Raw genomic sequence first — 20,416 nt, forward strand, 5'->3', positions numbered from 1 at the left:
ACTGGTCACTGAGCAACTGGTCTAGGTTAATTTTACTTTTTCTTTCTTTGTTAGTGATTGATTAGAGTTATACTTTGTTTACTTGTGGATGAGGTATGATTAAGTATGAGTGTATATGATTATAAAAGTTAGGTATTGAGATTCCAAGTGAAAGTATGTGGTTTCAAAGTTATGAAAGTGAATTCCAAAGTGGAATCTCTTGGTGAGGTTCAAGTATGTTTAGTCTTGGGGGTTATCCTGAACTCTAATGGTCTTTCATTCTCAAGTAGAGAGGATTGAGACATGTGGTGAAGAGTAGTAGGAGGTCTTAGTGTTGGGGGCTTATAATTTGCTCCAAGGCATGGAACAGACTAACCTTGTGGTGTGGTAGGGTGAAACCCGTTGGGAATGAATTTGCAAAACAGTATAGGCCACCACAAGTGCACAACTCGCCATAACTTGGCAATTATTCTAAGTCTGGACAGTCAAATCTAAGTCATAACATGTTTAGGATGTTTGAAGTTAGTTAGTTTTTATGTATGATTGACGATGCTTAGTATGATATATCAATGTATGAATCTTTTTATATCTAGCTTACCCTTTTATTTGTACTTGTGTTTGTATGTGGCTATGTTCTTTGGTTGGCTATGATCATCCTGTGGGTGTGAGCAGAGGGAGATGAGGTTTCAGTGGAGCAGGCTCTTGATGGAGGAGATGTTGCAATTTAGATTTATTTAAGTAAATAGTTGTTTCTGGATAACTGTAAGTTTCTACTTTATATTCTAGTATACAACTGTTCTATCATATTAGATTTGTGATAACTATTATATAGTTAAATCCTATATTTTGGGATGTTACATTTTTTGTATCAGAGCAGTTTTTTCCTAAAGAATCCTATAGGTTATGAGTGTGTTATGCTTGTGTTGTGAACTCATAGTTATGTTTAGTTGGTATCCTTGTTTCTTTGAGTTGGACTGATGGTTTTTCTCTCTGTGTAAGTAGAATATGGCACCAAGGCCTCCTCCTCCCCCCCTCCCCCGCACACACGAATCCTGATGCACCAGATTTGATGTGGATGATGGAAGTTGTGTTGGATGCAATGCAGCAACATAACGTTAAAATATTGTGGCTTTACAGCAATTGGTAGCTGCTAGGGTGTCAATTGAGACAACCTAGAGATAGTTTGTGAAGCTCATGACTAGTGGTAGGATTACAGCTGGAGCTGATAACTAATGGTAGGACCGCTAAGTTAAATGGTAAGTGTAGTCCTGATGAAGCAGATTAGTGGTTCCGTGATATGGAGCAGATCTATAATGCCAAGAGATGTTCATATGAGAACAGGTTGGCCTTCATAGAGTACTTACTATCTAGGAAGCTAGTCATTGGTGGAGCAGCATGAGATCATTTTTAGAGGGTAGTGGTACTCAGATTTCTTGGGAACTATTCAAGAAGAAGTCTTATACTAAATACTTCCCAGATAGTGTGTGGTTTGGAAAGGAGGTTGAGTTTCTCCAGCTGGTTCAAGAAAGTATGTTGGTTTCAGAATATGCAGACCGTTTTAAACACTTTATCCGTTTTCATACATTGTCGATGGATGAGGAATGACAATGTAAGAAATTTGAAAATGGCTTGAGGGGTGATGTTAAGTTGTTGGTGGTTGGTCTTTGTATCCAGGAATTTCTTGTGTTGGTGGAAAGAGAAAAGGTTTTGGAGAAGACTAAGAGAGAAGTTGAAAGTCAACAGAGTCAACCACTGAGGGTTGTAGGACCAACTGTGTTTAGGGACAATTTCAGTTCCAGGAAGACACCATATTCTAGGCCTTCTTCTTTTGGGTCTAGGGGTTCTTCCTCACAACCGTTTGTACAACCAAGTTAATCTAGTTTATCTGGAGGTGGGAGATGTTATGTTTGTGGAGCACCACACTCTCAGATATCTTGTCCACAATGGTTGGGTTCAAGAGGTGCATCATCTGTAGAAGAAAGGGCCACTATGTTAGAGATTGTCCTACGGTCAGAAGGACAGATCCACAGACACATCAGGCTGAGAGATTTCAGTCGAGAGGCGGTGCTAGACCTCAGGTGTCAGGTTGTGTTTATGCTTCCACTAGGTCGGAGGCAGCTAGTTCAGGTAACCTCATTATTGGTTGTTGTTTGTTATTTGGAAAACCTTGTTGTGTGTTGCTTGACTCGAGGGAAACACATTCTTTTATACCAGAGGCTTGTGTTGAAAAGATGGGGTTGTCAATAGGAGAACTACAGTTTGATCTGGTGGTATCTACACCAGCTTCTGGTTTGGTCAGGATATCTACGGTGTGTGATAAATGTCCAGTAGTGGTGGAAGGGCGTCAGTTCAGAGTTAACCTTATCTGCTTACCTCTGTAAAGGCTAGAGGTGATCTTAGGGGTGAATTGACTATCTGTCAATCGCATTCTCATAGACTGCGGTGAGAAGAAGTTGTTGTTTCATGAGGAAGAAGTATCAGTATTGTTGTCTTCGGGTCAGGTGTGGCAAGAGTTGAATGGAGTTTCTTGTTGTTTTCTGGTTTTGACACACATGGAAGTGGAACAGTGTGGCCAGAGTTTGGATCACTCTCTTGTGAGTGATTTTCTCGATGTGTATCCTAAGGAAGTGCCATGGTTGCCTCCTTAGAGGGTGGTTGAGTTTTCTATTGATTTGGTGCCAAATGTAGGGCCAATGTCAATAGCTTCTTATAGGATGGCTCCAGCTGAGTTGACAAAGCTAAAGAAGTATATTGAAGAGTTGTTGGAGAAGGAGTTTATACGGCCAAGTGTCCAACCGTGGGTTGCGTCGGTGTCGCTTGTTAAGAAGAAGGATGGTAGCTCTAGGCTGTGTGGATTACAAGCAGTTGAACAAGTTAACCATCAAGAACAAGTATACTTTACCAAGAATTAATGACTTGATGGATCAGCTACATGGAGCTACGGTGTTCTCCAAGATTCATCTCAGGTCAGGCAATCATCAGATTCTGGTTAAGGCAGGTGATGTTCAAAAGACAGCCTTCAGGTCCAAATATGGTCACTGTGAGTATGTGGTTATGCCTTTTGGTGTGACTAACGCTCCATCCATATTCATGGACTACATGAACAGAATCTTCAAGCTGTTCTCAGATAAGTTTGTTGTAGTCTTCATAGACAACATACTTATTTATTCCAAGACTCGAGAAGAGCATGTTGGTCATCTTAGGACAATGCTTGGGGTGTTGAGGGAGAAGAAGTTGTATTCCAAGCAGTCCAAGTGCGAGTTTTGGATGGAGGAAGTGCAATTCCTAGGGAATGTGATCTAAACTGGTGGTATCTTTGTGGATCCAACAAAGGTGCAAGCAGTGCTTCAGTGGAGAGACCCAAGTATGCTATTGAGATCAGGAGCTTTGTGGGTTTGGCAAGTTATTATCGCAGGTTCATTGAAGGATTCTCTAAGATAGTGGCGTCGTTGATTTAGTTGACAAGGAAAGATCATCCATATCATCCTTTTGCTTGGACGGACAAGTGTGAGTCTAGCTTTCAAGAGCTAAAGCAAAGGTTGATCAGTGCTCCTATGTTGGTGATCCCTGACACAAGTAAACCTTTTGAGGTTTTCTGTGACGCTTCTTATCAAGTACTAGTTTGTGTGTTAATGCAGGAGAGAAAAGTGGTTGCTTATGCTTTAAGGCAACTGATGGTTCATGAGAAGAACTATCCTACTTATGATTTGGAGTTAGCAGCAGTCGTGTTTGCCTTGAAGATTTGGAGGCACTATCTTTATGGTGCACAATTCCAAGTGTTCAGTGATCATAAGAGCTTGAAGTATCTCTTCAATCAGAAGGAGTTGAACATGAGGTAGAGGAGGTTGATAGAGTTTTTAAAGGATTATGAGTTTGATATACTCTACCATCCTAGGAAGGCGAATGTGGTAGCAGATGCACTAAGTAGGAAGACGGTGCATGTATCTACATTGATGGTCAAGAAGTTGGAGCTGGTGGAGAGTTTTAGAGATTTGAGGCGGTAGGTGGAGTTGGAGTCAATGTATGAATCTTTTTAGGCTTAATTGCTTACTTGGTCCCTATGTTAAGTCATGTTTTTCAGTTTAGTACCCGGTTTTAAAAGTGTATACATTGAGTTCTAAAGTTGCAAAAATTGTATGAATGAAGTCCCTTCCGTTAAATTGATATAAACAGAGTTAACTCCTCAGTTACGTGGATATAAAATCTGATCTTTTTCTTCTCTTACTTGTTCTTTCTGCAACTTCCCAGCTTTTCCTCTTTCTATAATAATGAATTTCATGATGTATAACATCTTTTTTTATTTTTCTCTTTCTCTCACCCTAGGTTTTCTTTTTCTCTTTCTTTTGTCGATGGAGAAAGTTCTGGTGGCCACTATAGTGACCAACGAGGGCTACGATGATGACCCACTTCGCCGGAGACGCCTCTAGCGGGGCATAAATTGGCACAACGGTTGGTTCACTAAAGGCAAAGTTTGCGCGAGAGAAGGAAGGACAAGTGGGTGTTGGACGTCGACGTTAGGGCCTTCAGTGTTGGTCGGCGTCTCCACCGGTGATTGGGCGGCAGCGGCTCTAGGTGGCAGCAAGGAGGTGCGGCCGTGACCTCTATCGCTCCTTATTAGCATTGTGGAAGTTGAATAACAGAGAAATGAAGAAACCTTAGGTTTCTAAGCTGATTTTGGCGTGGACGAAGAAGATTGTTGATTTCGTTATTATTTTATTTTTATGTTTTTTTCTTTACTTTTATATTTGTTTGATATGGTATTTGTTTGATTATTAGATTTTTCCAGTGTGGATGTAATGTATGATAATTCTATCCCTATTTTGTGTTTTATTTTTATTTATTGAGTTTAGATTGGTCGTTACAGCTTTTTTCTTTTTTCTTGTTTTTAGTTTTTATTTTTATTTTCATTCCACTTGAACTTATTCTATATATCACTTGCACCATCTTTCCGTTTTTCCTTTTGTTTATTAGATCATTTAACTTGAGTACTTTTATTCTTTTTTTTGTTTTGATTTTTATTTCTTTTGATTTTTTTCTTTTTTTTTCTCTTTCTATATTATAATAATAATTATTATTATATTATTATTTTTATTAATAATATTATTATATTATTATTATAATTATTATTATATTATTCTTAATATTATTATTATATCACTATTATTATTATATTATTATATTACAGTAAAATGTTTATTCACTTTCTGTTGAGAAGAAAAAATGTCTATTCACTTTGCAAAATAGTATATTCAGTGTCTATTCACTTTGCAAAATAGTACATTCACTTTATGATTTTAATTGATGTTAAGACGAATAGTAGAGAGAGAGAGAAAAGATGGCAGGAAGAGCAATGGAGAGAAAGAGAAAAAGTGCAGCCACGTTTATGTGAAATTAACGTTGTTCCTATTAACTTAACGTATGAGACTTCATTTATACAATTTTGAAAACTTTGAGAGTCAATGTATGCACTTTTAAAATCGGGTACTAAACTAAAAAAACCCACTTAACATGGGGACCAAGTAAGCTATTAAGCCAATCTTTTTATATCTAGCTTACCCTTTTATTTGTACTTGTGTTTGTATGTGGCTATGTTCTTTGGTTGGCTATGAGATCCTCTGGGTACTGGAGCAAGCTCTTGATGGAGGTGATGTTGCTATTTAGATTTCTTTATGTCAGGTTTGTAAATAGTTTGTTTAAACCATTGTATATAAAGTTTTAAATTTATAGTTGTTTTTGTATAACTGTAAGTTTCTACTTATATTCTAGTATACAACTGTTATATCATATTAGATTTGTGATAACTATTTTATAGTTAAATGCTATATTTTGGGATGTTACATGAACAAGAGAGAGATCAGGGTCCAATAACACTACAAAGAGACATGTGGGAGAGCATAGAATTCTATGTTCTTATCCAAAGATAAATTTGAAAAATAATTATGAATTTAAAAGTAAAATTTGTATTGTTTTAAAATTTATAAATAAAAATGAGTAAATTTAAAAGTGAAGTTTGTGAATAATTTGATTAATACAATAGATAAAAAAAAAGTTTTAATAGATAGAAAAAAATATATTACAAAATTGCGCATATTATTTGAAGTAATATAAAATAATTTTTAGATTAGTTGACATTAATTATTAAAGAAGAATAGTTTTGAAAAAACAAATTAATAATTGTAACAAATATAGAACACATTGTATTTGGCATAAAAGTAAATGTTAAATATTTAACATTGTAAATATTATTTTAATTTTTCGTTAATAATAATAGTAAAATTCATCTCATTATTATTATTAATAATGATTATAAGTATTACATGTGAGTGTATATATTTCATCAAATAATAATTGATTGAAATTGGACCTAATGGAAATTGATAAAAGCATAAGGATGAGATAGTGAAATAAAATATGTTGCAATAAACGTAGAAAATGTACTCATAAGAGGATTCTATGTGAAGAAATAAAGTTCATTTTTTTATCACATTAAAGTAAACTGAAAAATATTAAAACATACTAGGGAAACGTATCTAATATGATTTAAGATGATCAAAGTTATGATCTTTCATTCATATTGTGTAAGCATGTGATGTGAACCACATTCACAAAAGAGCTTATTGAGAGGATCTTTAGGGTTAGAACCTTAAAAGAGTATTTCAAAATTTGGTAAATATATAGGGAACATAATCTTCAAAAAGTCAATATGTTGAGTTACAAAACTCTAAATGGTGTGTTTCCAAAACAGTATGGAAGATCACGTTCTGAACTACAAATTAGACTCAAGAAACACTCAATTTAGATGTGTAGAATGCAAGTTATGACTATAAGATAAAATTGGACAAAAATAGAGATTCTAGAAATTAAGAAGGAGAAAAGAATAACATGGAGACAATAATAGAAGGAAAGAAACACTCTTAGACAAGAGGCAACAGAAAGTCCTTTGATACAACCAAGAATTATTGAATCACTCAAGAACCTAGGAGAATCACTCTCACTAAGATAGAAAGGAGAAAACCCTAATTTCTTTGCATACAAATCTGACTTGTCCATTTGATTCAAAAAGTTAAGGTTATAAGGGTTGATGTCTATGTTTCTAAAATTGGTCCCTTATTATGACATGAAAATAAAGACAAACTAAAACCCACTAATTGATTGACCCAAAGACATAATTTGGTTAACCAATTTTACAAAGATTGGGCCATTTTAAAAACAAACTCATAACTTGTAAAATAAAACAGCAGCAAAATGGTGCTTTAGTTCTCTTTCAATTGGGCCATAATGCAATTCACCAAAGTGGGCTTTTCTCCTTGAAATTTGGGCTTGTATTCAATTAATATGAATAGCACATGGGGTGTTACTCCCTCCACCACCACACCTTTCTCCCTCCACCTCCCCTTTACTATTTTGTCCCTCAGTAAAATTTTATTTTTAGGGTTATTATTTTTTAATTTTACCCATTCACAACCTATTTCATTAATAACCTATTCTAGTCCCGTACATGAGTAAAATACTTTTCTTTCATTTTAACATTATATTTCTTCCTCTCTTTCTTTCGTCGTTGTGAGATACTACAAGTTGCAAAGGTTGGTGGTGGTGGAAAGAATTATCAAGTAGTCTCCCTCTCGTGGTGCAGTGCGTGGAGTGCTTCCTCGTATTCGAATAAACCTTGAAATAAAACCCTAAAATAAAAAGCGTAACCTTTAAACGGAGGTGACATCCTTCAACGGATGTCAACATCCTTCAACGGATGTCAACATCCTTCAACAAATGTCAACATCCGTTTAAGGAAAAACGGATGTCGACATCCGTTTTACCTTAAACGGATGATGACATCTGTTGAAGATGTCCCGTTTAAAGGTTACGTTTTTTATTTTAGAGTTTGTTTTGTTAGGGGACATCCGTTGAAGGATGTCACCTCCGTTGATGTATACTTCCTCATGCTGGTTGATGCTCTGGACGTTCCTCGATGTTCCTCCACACCACGGCGGTGACGCTCACGCTCCTTCACACCACGGTAATGGAAGCTTTCAAACCAAAAAAAAAAACTGGGAAGAAAAAGGAATGGAAGTGCGGGAGGTGGGGAGGTGAAACGAAAATGGGGAAAGGGGAAGAGAGTTCCGTGGGTGGGTGCTGGGAAAGTAAAATTAAGGTTTCAAATTATTTAAAATAGGGTAAAAGTAAAAATCTTTTAACTTAAGGATATAATTGTATTTAAAATAATGTGGGGAGGTGGAGGAAGTATAGGGTGGTGGTGGAGGGAGCAACACCTTAGCACCTATTGAAGAACTTCATTTTCTTTCCTTTCTCTGGTCCTAGTCATAGGTCCTCTAAGTTCTTCAAGAGGATCCTTCCCCTTGTTCTTGGTCACGTCTTCATCAGTATGTCTATACTACATTTAGTATGTGATGAGTGTGAGGAAAGAAAGTCATAGTATTATTTAAATAAGTTATTATCATCTTGAATATTCATTGTTGATAGTAATTCAAAAATATGCATTATCCGATATTAAAATGAAAGGATTCCACGAATTAAGTTGTTTATCTCATTAAGGAGATTATTTGTTTTTTGTATTGTTACAAGTTGGTTGTCAACCATGACAAACATTCTTTTGTTGAGATCATTTGTTTCCTCTTTAAATGCCTGAATCCATGAGTTGAAGATACAAAGTGAAATTTTTAATAATAATTGTAAAGAAATACAATAAAATAAATTAAAGTCATTGAAATATAATAAAGCAAAGAGTAAAAGGATACAGAGTCAAAAGATCCCCAAACTTTGTCTTGTTTGTTAATAATTAATTTGGTTGACATTGAAATTCACTTGGTCGAAACATCCATTCATATCAATGGTCTAATTTGATAAATTGCCTTCCATTCGCTGCATTCTTCCTTGGATGTCTTCCATTCCATGCATTTTAATCTGCATGTCTTGCACAATTTGCCGCTCATACTTCCTCCATCTAGTCTTAATGCCTAATGGGACTAACCTTCAATTTCTTCGTGTCAAGCCTTGCCTAGAATAGAAAAACATGATACAATTATTGATAACACCGTATGAACTATATAAATATTAATTTAATATTCATTCGTTATACCTTGATTAATTCGTCTTATACTTCATCCTTAACTTCAAAGTGCTTTGATATTGTGTTACGTGCAAATCCACTTAGTGAACTGAATAAATACCCTCGCACCATTTATCCTTTAAGACCATTTTTCATATTTGTGACATTATCTTTTGTATTCCAACAAAATTCGTTAGACACTATGACCTGATGGATGAACTATTAGGTGACAGATCGTGAAACAAGTGGTGGAGTGTGAACATGAAGTTCGGGCAAACTCTTTCGCAAAGCAATGCTCGTTAGCTATAGTTAGGGTCAGACAATTTGCTATAGGTGTTAAACGATTGTGTTTTTAATAAAGCGTTTTAAGAGAATATGTCAAATAAAGAAGGAAGACACACATATGTTTTTATACTAGTTTACTCAATCTAAGCTACGTCTAGTCTCCCTCAATAACCCTTGAGAGGTTCCACTAATCTTACCCAAGATTACAACTGAGTTTAACCTACTCATGGTTGTAAGTATTATCAGCACTCATGTTCCCTTAGTCAATCCTGACTTTCAGTATTTAGATAGTTGTACTGGTTAATATTTTGATGTAGGATAAAATTTCTTGAGAACATAACAAAAAAGTAAGAATCTTAATCTCGTTGGTGTCATAACTTTTAGTTGATTATTTTCTCCATAAGTCTTTTTCCAAAGATTCATTGTTAATAGATGATCTTCCTTTGGGAGAGTGAGAGCAACTTAGCCTTTGTCACTCAGGTTTGGTCTTGACATATTGGTTGATGTCACCAGTTATTTAATTTTTGAAGGATCTTCCTTCATTAAACGATATGAGATACTAAGCTTCCTTTTCTTCTTCATCGTGCTTTTGTTGGGTTTTAGACATATGTTCCTGTAAAATGAAAATACTTAACTCTGACATTTGTTATGCTTATACTTGTTATTTCTTTATGTAAGGCATTCCAATGTATTTGCTACCATATTGATTATTTATTAGTATATAATATTTTACTTCAAATAAACATTAATAATTTATAGATTATTATTTGTTCATGTCGTCTGACCAACAATTCTTAACCAAGCATTCATACACTCACACACACAATATATAGTTTCCTTTTTTTGCAATGTCTAGTATTTCATCATGACATGATTTAAAAGGATGATCACTCATTTCTTAGTGGATAAACTTTTCATCTTGAATGAAGGATGAAGGTTGAAGGTGTGCCCTTTCGTTTTCCATTGCGACTTAGATCATATCCTCAAGTCTTGTTAGGAACTAACCCCTAAGGTTAGCTCTAATACCAATTGAAGTTCGAGAAAACACTAGAGAGGGGGGGTGGGGGAGGGGGGGTTTGAATACTTATTTCAAAAACTCTTTTGCAAATCAACGCTTGTTAGTTATAGCTGAGGTCAAATGATCTAATATAGGAATTAGATGATTGTGTTTTTAATAAAGCGTTTTAAGAGAGCATGTCAAATAAAGAAGGAAGACACACATGTTTTTATATTCGTTCACTCAATCTGAGCTATGTCCAATCTCCCTCAAGAACTCTTGAGAGGTTCCATTAATCTTATCCAAGATTACAACTGAGTTTAAGCCACTCCTAGTTGCAAGTATTATTACCACTACTGGTCTAAATCACTCATGGTTCCCATAGTAAATCCTGACTAGTTCGAGTTTAACCACTCCTAGTATCCAAGTAGATCTTCTTTATATAGTCTCCTTAAGAAATGATCACTGGACACAGAGTTGACTTCTGAATAGACTTCTTAGCCTTTTTAGGTAGCAGTTCAGACTGAAGTCTATATTGTAGTGTGATAGTTCTTTAACAATGTTTTCATTCAAATGTAGCTTGTACGACCTTTGCGTGCAAAGCTTGAGGAAACATGCTAAGAATTTCTTTTTATTTATCAACGTCTTTTTGTCCTTTGTGCAATGCTTCTAAATAAAGATTTATTATTGATATATCCTACACAGATTACAAGAACAAAGCATACAAATAGAGAGACACTTTTTCATACAACATTAAATGTTTTAAACGTTTATGATTGTTAAGCACGTTCCATGTTCAAAACATTTTGTCACATGCCAGCACGTTTTGATAAATGCATTGTTCGAAGGTAAAGTGTTTGGTATTTATGATATGATCTTTTAAGCCTTCTGCTTCATAACCCAAACTAGGCATAAATATATCATTTAGTAATGCTTATCATAGCTTGATGTTCAAATGCCTTATCATTTTGTTTAAGCGCAATAATGATTAGACACTCTATTAAGAGTTTTATAATGTTTGGCACTCTTTATGTCTTAAGCCTTAGGCAGGTTTGAGATACCAAATAATTATGTGCCTCTTGATGGCTTTTAGCACGTTCTGCAAATGCTTGGTGGCTCACTAGGTTTATATGTTGAAGTTTTTAAGCATTAGCATTTGGCTCAACATTTGCATAGATTATGTTTCTATTGTATTACATGTTCCTTTCATTTAGAGAGGATTTTACCTCAAGCATTGTATTCTTTATATTTATCTTATTTGATACAATGGATATATTGTTATATCTGATAAACACATGTTTCATCTAGTATTTGTCATTATTAACTTTTATAACTTACGATCAATATTTCGTTGAAAATATTTTGTTGAATGTTGTTTGATAAACTTTCAAACATGAGTTACTAGACAATCTAGCTCCTCTAAATGATTTTGTCTCAATAGAACACACGTTAAGCAAGATCTCAAAGACAACAACAAATAAATGAGATGGATCTTAACGATCAAATGAAATACATTCCATAGGAACCATTGTTTGAAGGTGGTACTGCCTAACTCCACCACCTTCACTGTCACATATGGGTCATATAGCCTTGACCTGATTGAATATGTGCCATTTCTTCCATCCGGTGGGACCTCATTATTTGGTGGATCAAAATGAAAAGCCCTAATGGTTGATGTCTTAGACTCATTATTTGAGAAGCTTACTACTAAGCTAGATGGTTTCATAGATGTTATGGGGACTGGAAACTCTCATTTTTGAGAAAAACAAATCATTCACAGCGAAAAGCCAAGTGATTGCTATCGAGAAACGAAATGAAAATCCTAATAAGCAAGTCGACATAATGCATCATAATTAATTCAACTTTCCAATACATAGAAAGTGACATTTTCAAAATGTTAGCAAGCATGAACATACATGATGATCAAGTTATGGAACAATGTCATTATTTGTTGTGCTCAAATCCACCCGTACCAAACGGCTAATGGGCAGGCCACCATATCGACAATCAAAGTTAGTTAGTATGATGACAGGAAGTAGATGAATAACTCATTTGTAATAAGTTCCTTTGTTAATGAATAAAACCTCCTCAACAAATATAAGACTTAAAAATAGATATAGACCCTCCTCAACCTAAAAAACCCTTAGTGGAAGATGTTCTAGATGAAAGACTTTTTTTAGCGACCATGATCAAGTGGCTCAATATGAGTTGGAATTTTATACAAGGAAAATTGTCAAACCAAAAATTATAAATTTTCAATCTTTTGCATCAATCAGTCTTTATTTCAATCATTACCTTCTATTTAAAGGGATCTCAAACTTTGTTATGATAGACTATCCACACTATGCAAATCTCATAAAAGTATGTTATTCAAACATAAAGATCACTACTAATTGGTACCTCTTCAGTGAGGTTAACAAGAAAAAAAAATTAGAATAAAACATGATCATTGTTTAATATAGTGCATCTGAAATATCAAGGTTGACAATCATTTCTAGACATACTAGAAAACCTCTCACACAATTGTGAGAAGGGGTTGGCTTTTATGGGCAGACCAAATATGCATGGTCAAAATATTAAAATTGTTTGTTTGATAAACATAAATGACAAACTTCTCCATTGGGTGGTGGTGCATATATAAACACCGCATCTTACTAATTTGCAAAAGTAATGTAAGAGGACATTTTATGATATGAGCCCTCAAAAATGTTACCAATGAGGAGTATTGGTGTCTTGAAGATAATGATTTTGATGATGTTACAAAGTGAAGAATATGAAGACCCTTGTTGTATTAAGTTTAAAAGCATTCATGTATGTTGGCCCGTGAGGTAAGGGAACAAGAGCCCAGATGCAAAGTAGAGAAAAAGAAAACCAAACACAACAACTAAAAGGTCGAACGACGTATAGCAGTTGAAAGCCGAACAAAACAGATAAACACAACACATGTACAAGACCGAACGATCACTAACAGATGAAGGTCGAAAGCAGTTAAAGACTGAACGACGTTGAACACAAGCCGAACAATATTGAGTCAAACCATTCCTGTAGAATAAAATGTTTAGAGTTGGAAGAAGAGAGAGAAGAAGAGGTTAGGAACGATCGGTGGAAGGCATGGCCAAGACCAAGGGCGATATCACCAAGACCGAGCAGTTTGGACCGAGCAATGGAAAGCATGACCGAGACCAAGCGACACATAAATATGACCTAGCTGTTGGACGGTGAAGTAGTGGTAGGAAGGATTGAGTCCTGGCAATTGAGCAGAGGTATGAACGAAGCCTAACGATAGAAAGCTCTAAGGAGTCGAGGCCGGATGGTGAAAGTTTTAAAAGCTAAAGCCGAACGGTGAAAAGCGTTAAGGAATCAAGCGACAGTTGTAATATGGCTTTTCAGTTTCTGACACTGCAAGAACATGGGCTTATAAATAGAGGTCTTCATAACTCTTAGCATGTAATTTTTCATTTGAGAGTATAGAGTTGTGTGCCTAAGGGAAGCTCTCTAAGAGTGAAAAGGAAACTTTGCGAATTTGAGAATACAGTTTGTCTAAGGCAGTTCTCAAGTGTTAATTCTTGCTCTTGTAAAGTCTTGTGAATAGGAGAAGCTCGCGCTTTGTGTGTCAAAGGTCGGAGTTGTTCTCTTGAAGTTGGCTGAGTGTTCGTGCTTCCGGTTCGTTTGTCGAAGGAAGCTTCTTCCAGTTCATTTGTCGAAGGAAGATTGTTCTGTTCGTTTTTCGAACGAAAGGTGTTCTCATTTCTTAATCTTCATTCACTATCTTGTAAACTGTACAAATTGTGAAATTGTTTTTAGTGAAAAAGGTTAATCACTATTCATAGTGATTAACGATTGGACGTATAATCTTTTGATTCGAACCAGGATAAAAATCATTTGTGTGAGTTTTCAACTCCTTATATTCTTTACATTTTCTGCACATCAACTGTTTGATAAAACGATTATAAGAAAATTAAAGGAACCACTTTTTTTAAATTGACCGAACACGCTTTTACACTATATTATTCCGCTACGCGACTCGACGATACCGATTGTTTGGACCAACAATTGGTATCAAAGCTTGCGTTGATAGTTTTTCAATTTTTTTGAAAATGGACGGTCATTACCAAATGTATGCTGAGGGTGCTCTATTGATAGATCTCCTTTGTTTATAGGGGAAAATTATATTTTTTGGAAAATAAGAATGCAAATATTTTTAGAGTCAATCGACAACGTATTTGGGAAGTTGTTTTGAATGGACCAATTATTCCTAGTATTTTTGTAAATGATATGCAGGTTGGAAATCATTTTTATAGTGGACTATGGATGAAAACAAAATGGCACAATATGATGTTAGGGCTAGGAATATAGTTTTATCTGTACTAACCCTTGATGATTTCTTCAAAGTTTTTGTTTATGAAAGTGCTCAAGAAATGTGGAAATTCTTAAGAGTTACTCATGATAAAGTCACGGATGTGGCTAAGTTGACGTTGTCTGATTCAAGCTCTACATCAAAGTCCTTAAGCTCAAGCAATTCAGATTTGCAAGAAAATCTATGGTTGATGGCCAACAATGAATCATCTGGAAGCCAACACTTGAAGAAAAAGAAGGACAATCAAGGCTCCTCATCAAGCTTCAAACATTATCGATGTGGTGAAAGAGGCCATATAAAAGTCGATTGTTCAAGCAACAAGATAAATGAAGAAAGAAAGGAAAAGAAAAGTCACAAAAAGAAGGTCTACATTGCTTGGAATTATAATGACTGAAGTAGCACAAGTGATTCTATTGAAGAAGCAAACTTGTGTTTGACAGCTAATATTGATGACTCTACAAGCCAAGTTAGTTATTCTAGTTCTGAAACTTCTGAGTTGGACTTGCAAAAAGTCTTTCTTGAATTGCTAAATGAATTTGAAAAATTGAATGTTGCTCATAAAAATTTGAAAAATGACTTTAAGGATTTGAAAATTAAATATGAGAAGGCATTAGATGAAGAAGTTATTTTAAGGAATAAAATCTACAATTTAAAAATGAAAGAGTCTTCAAATATTGAACATCCTGTTGAATGTCTTTCATGCAAGAGTCACATGCTTGATATTGATATCCTTGAAAATCTTCTTGAAGTGGCAACTACAAAGAATAATGTTGAAATGCCTATACTTGTTAAAAAGGTTTATAAAAACAAAGGTGTGCATAAAAAGAAGAATCAATTTAGAAGAGTTCGTAGAGTATGGGTTGAAAAATGAACTGTGTGTTATAGAAACCCAAATGATCTCACATGTTTTTACTGTATGAAAATGGGGCACACTTCTAACAAATGTAGAATTAAACATTTTGATGTTACAAATGGAAAATATGCTTCGATTCCTGTTATCAAGTAATTTGTCTCTAACCTCAAAGGACCCGAATGAGATTATGGGGACCAAAACTCTATTGTTATATTTTGCAGGTTAATTTTTCAAAAGGAAAATAAGGTTATATAGTATCATGGTAATTTTTAAGAGCTTTGAAAATAATTTATGAATGCTAAATGTGTCTTAGGTTGAAAATTTCGCCTAAATTTGCATTTTTTGGAAATTGACGTAAATAATCGTTTACCAAGGGATGATAATCAATTATCAAGGTCATTTTCACTCTAACGTACAAATTTGGCTCGCAAATAATCGATTATTTAAAGTGATAATCGATTATATTAAGTTAAAACGTAAAAATAAAAAAAATAAAGAAACTCTTTTTAAAAAAAAAATTTGGAATCTTTTTTTGATTTTAAGGGGAATATTACTTTAAGGGGAGTAATTTTTAATGAATTAAAAGGACCAAAAATCTTTTTTATTTAACTAATTTAGGGAAAGCATTAAGATTAGATGATTTTTTTTAATCAAACTGGAAGAATTTTTTTTATCTTATGTTATTATTTTGTGGTAATTAGTACTTATTTGAGGCGGAGATATATGAGTTTGTTTGAATTAAAAGGACCAAAATGTTCTCCCCCTATTTCATATCTTATTATTTATCTCTATTCTAAGATCAATTACTCTTTTCCCCTTATAATATTTGAATTGCATCTGGGACTCAACAATTTTATAATATTTGAATTGCATCTATTCTTTTGTTGAGGGGGAGCAACACTTAAGGGGGAGAACATTTTGAGGGGGAGTATATTTTCTTTTTACTTATGATAAAAAGGGGGAGAACAACTTCTAGTGCAGTTACTACTAACTTGTTTGTAGGTTTGAATTTTGAGTAGATATTTAAAAAAATGCTTTTAAACAGGGAATTTTTTATCATCATCAGAAAGAGGGAGATTGTTACCAATGAGGAGCATTGGTGTCTTGAAGATAATGATTTTGATGATGTTACAAAGTGAAGAATATGAAGACCCTTGTTATATTAAGTTTAAAAGCATTCCTGTATGTTGGCCCGCGAGGAAAGGGAACAAGAGCCCAAATGTAAAGTAGAGAAAAAGAAAATCGAACACAATAGCTAAAAGGTCGAACGACGTATAGCAGTTGAAAGCCAAACAAAATAGATAAACACAACACATGCACAAGAACGAACGGGCACTAACAAATCAAGGTTGAATGCAGTTAAAGACCGAACGACGTTGAACACAAGCCGAACAATATTTAGTCAAACCATTCCTGTAGAATAAAATGTTAAGAGTTGGAAGAAGAGAGAGAGAGAAGAAGAGGTTAGGACCGAGCGGTGGAAGGCATGACCAAGAAGAAGGGAGGTATGACCAAGACCGAGCAGTTTGGACCGAGTAGTGAAAGGCATGACCAGGACCAAGCAAGACATAAATATGACTGAGCGGTTGGACGGTGAAACAAAGGTAGGAAGGATTGAGTCCTGGAAACTAAGTAGAGGCAAGACCGAGGCCGAACAGTGGAAAGTTGTAAGGAGTCAAGGCCGAACGTTGAAATTTGTAAGGGCTAAAGTCGAAAGGTGAAAAGCGTTAAGGAATCAAGTGACAGTTGTAATATGGCTTTTCAATTTCTAACACTACATGAACATGGGCTTATAAATAAAGGTCTTCACATTTCTTAGCATGTAACTTTTCATTTGAGAGTATTAGAGTTGTGTGCCTAAGGGAAGTTCTCTAAGAGTGAAAAGGGAACTTTGTGAATTTGAGAATACAGTTTGTCTGAGGAAGTTCTCAAGTGCTAATTCTTGCTCTTGTCAAGTCTTGTGAATAGGAGAAGCTCGCGCTTTGTGTGTCAAAGGTCGGAGTTGTTCTCTTGAAGTTGGCTGAGTGTTCATGCTTCCAGTTCGTTTGTCGAAGGAAGCTTCTTCCAGTTCATTTGTCGAAGGAAGATTGTTCCGTTCATTTTTCGAACGAAAGGTGTTCTCATTTCTTAATCTTCATTCACTATCTTGTAATCTGTACAAATTGTGAAACTGTTTTTAGTGAAAAAGGTTAATCACTATTCATAGTGATTAATTACTAGACGTAGAATCTTTTGATTCGAACCAGGATAAAAATCATTTGTGTGAGTTTTCTACTCCCTATATTCTTTACATTTTCTGCACATCAACTGTTTGATAAAACGTTTATAAGAAAATTAAAGGAACCATTTTTTTTAAATTGACCGAACACGCTTTACGCTATTTTATTTCGCTGCACGACTCGACGATACCGATTGCTGGTACCAACAAAAAATAATATTTCTATTTATTGACCTCATCATATTATGCAAAATATGCTTAAATGCAAGACTAGTGATGTTTCTTTTCTATACGATACTTTGATCACTTGAACCATGCAATATGGAAGAGTTGAACTTTGTACCAAGGCACACACCACTATAGGATTGAGACACCATTTTTCTATAAGTTCTTTGAAAAAGCTCAATATGGTTAATGTGAATGGTGTCCGACAACATGTTCGGTCAAATATGATGATGATGAATCACAGCCACAGCCACAAGGTCCTTTGCATGAAGACACTATAACATGTACCCATCATTCTTGTGACAATTTTCAGCAAGGACCCTTCCATTCACTTACTGAAATTCTAACTCAAATATGGGGCGAGGTGTAAGACATGCAAATTTGAATGTAGCAAATGAAAGACAATTTATCAAATCTGACCCTCAATATAAACCAACATTTTGACCAAATGAATTTCGATGTCAATCAATTTTTTGACATACTAGACAAAGTTTAGGAATCTATTGACCGAATTGTATCCTTCTACTCTTTGCTTCATTATATTTCAACGACTTTAATTTAATTCAGTTATATAGTATTTCTTTACATTTATTATTAAAATTTTCACTTTTGTGTCTTTAACTCATGTTTTTGGTCTCTAAACTATCATGCGATTCTAGTTTTCGTCCCTCTCCGAAACTTTGATACACTTTCATCCATCTCCTTTTAAAAAGTGTCATATTTAGACTTCCATGAATAACGGCGTTAGTTTTTTTCTGACGTGGCTAACAGTTTGCCACGTGTAAGGCTAATTTGAATTTTGTTTCTGATTGTAATTAAAATTAAAAGAAAAAATATTAAATTGTAAGGTCAAAATTGGAAACATTTTCTTCTTCGTTCACGGGTTCATCCTTATGGGAACACTCTTCCCTCTCCATCTTCAACGTAGCCATGGCCAACATCAGCAAAGCTCACACCGACAGAAAACTCATAAGAGGGTTCAACCTCTTCCTCTAAAGACCCGAAAGACCTCATCAGCAAAGCTCACACCTGCATGGTTTTTGACGCATCACACCATGCATGCTTACATCACAGGAAATATAATTCTTAGACTGATTGATGAACATTTGCAAAACTGATTTCAAAAATTTATATTTGAATGTTTCTATTACTAATTCATGGTAAAATTCAGTATACTTGTTTTGCCCAACATAATAATTATAAAAAAATTATTTCACCTCAAAACTAAATTACGAATCTAGAATGAAAAGTATGAAAAGATATTTATCTAAAATCACTTCAGTTGATTGTTGAATGTGATTCTGAAACGTGATGCGATTACAAACAATTAATGTGTCTGTGAATTGGGCAGGAAATTCAAGGTAGGTTCAAGCAATGGAGTGGTCTGGTCAAAAAGAATTTGGGGCGTCTTGTGCGGTCCCATTTCTGATGGATGGTGTAAAAGCACTTCTTCAACATGACAAACTTCCACCATGAAATTGGGATAAGGAAAACTGAAATTTAGGAAATTTAGTCCAGAAGATGACACTCTGCTTCATTTGCTTCTCTTTCCAAATCAAATTCTGATTCCATTCAAAGCCTTTCATCCATCCTCAATAACCCCCACGCCTCTGATGCCGCATCCTAGGGCGCCTGGTGGTCCTCCGCCACTGCAATTGTCCCGCCCGAGTTTGCTCTCATTGTTGTTGCCAAGGCTACCTCCGAGAGGTTTCCCAATTGAACTTCCACAACTACGTCGTCCCTATCGTCGAAGCCTACCAGCGCTTCGAGGACATCTGTAACCACACCTCCAAGGAACAAATCATCAACCTCGCCAATGTCGTCGCCGCCTCCGAGGTCCCCGCGCTATACTTCAAGGAGGACTTCTACCTCGAGGACGAAGCTACGTTCTGTGCCGCTTGCCCCTTTGACAACGTTGCCAAGAACCTCGTGCTGTAGGAGAAGCTCTCGCACTACCTCGATGTTGTGGACCTCCATCTCATGAAGGAGATCTCACTTCTCTCGTCCTTCGAGACGCAGGGCAGCTGCAGGATCTCGATCCGCTCATGACTGTTGGACCTTATGTTAGCCATGGCTGCGTTGTAGATAGAGAGGGAAGAGTGCCCCCATCAGGATGAACCTGTGAACAAAGAAGAAAAGGGTTTCTAATTTTGACCTTACAATTTAATATATTTTTTAAAAAAATTTAATTACAATCAGAAACAAAATTCAATTTAGCGTTACACGTGGCATACTGTTAGTCACATCAGAAAAAAAAACTAACGTCATTAGTCATGGAGAACTAAATATGACACTTTTTAAAAGGAGAGGGATGAAAATGTATCAAAGTTTCAGAAAGGGACGAAAACTAAAATCGCATAATAGTTTAGGGACTAAAAATATATTTAACCCAATAATGTTTTCCATTGTTAACCATGAACTTGCAACAATTCAAAGAA

General features: G+C 35.3%; 1 protein-coding gene across 1 annotated transcript; it reads left to right on the plus strand.

Moving 5' to 3' along the window:
- The first annotated feature begins 1,922 nt into the window (after nt 1-1,922).
- LOC108339293 (uncharacterized) lies at nt 1,923-2,627 on the plus strand. Its single transcript, XM_017576431.1, has 2 exons — nt 1,923-2,322; nt 2,416-2,627. The coding sequence occupies exons 1-2, from the start codon at nt 1,923-1,925 to the stop codon at nt 2,625-2,627; spliced, it is 612 nt and encodes a 203-aa protein (XP_017431920.1).
- Nucleotides 2,628-20,416: the final 17,789 nt, after the last annotated feature.

Source organism: Vigna angularis, chromosome 5, assembly GCF_016808095.1.
Source record: "Vigna angularis cultivar LongXiaoDou No.4 chromosome 5, ASM1680809v1, whole genome shotgun sequence".
Lineage (NCBI taxonomy): Eukaryota > Viridiplantae > Streptophyta > Magnoliopsida > Fabales > Fabaceae > Vigna > Vigna angularis.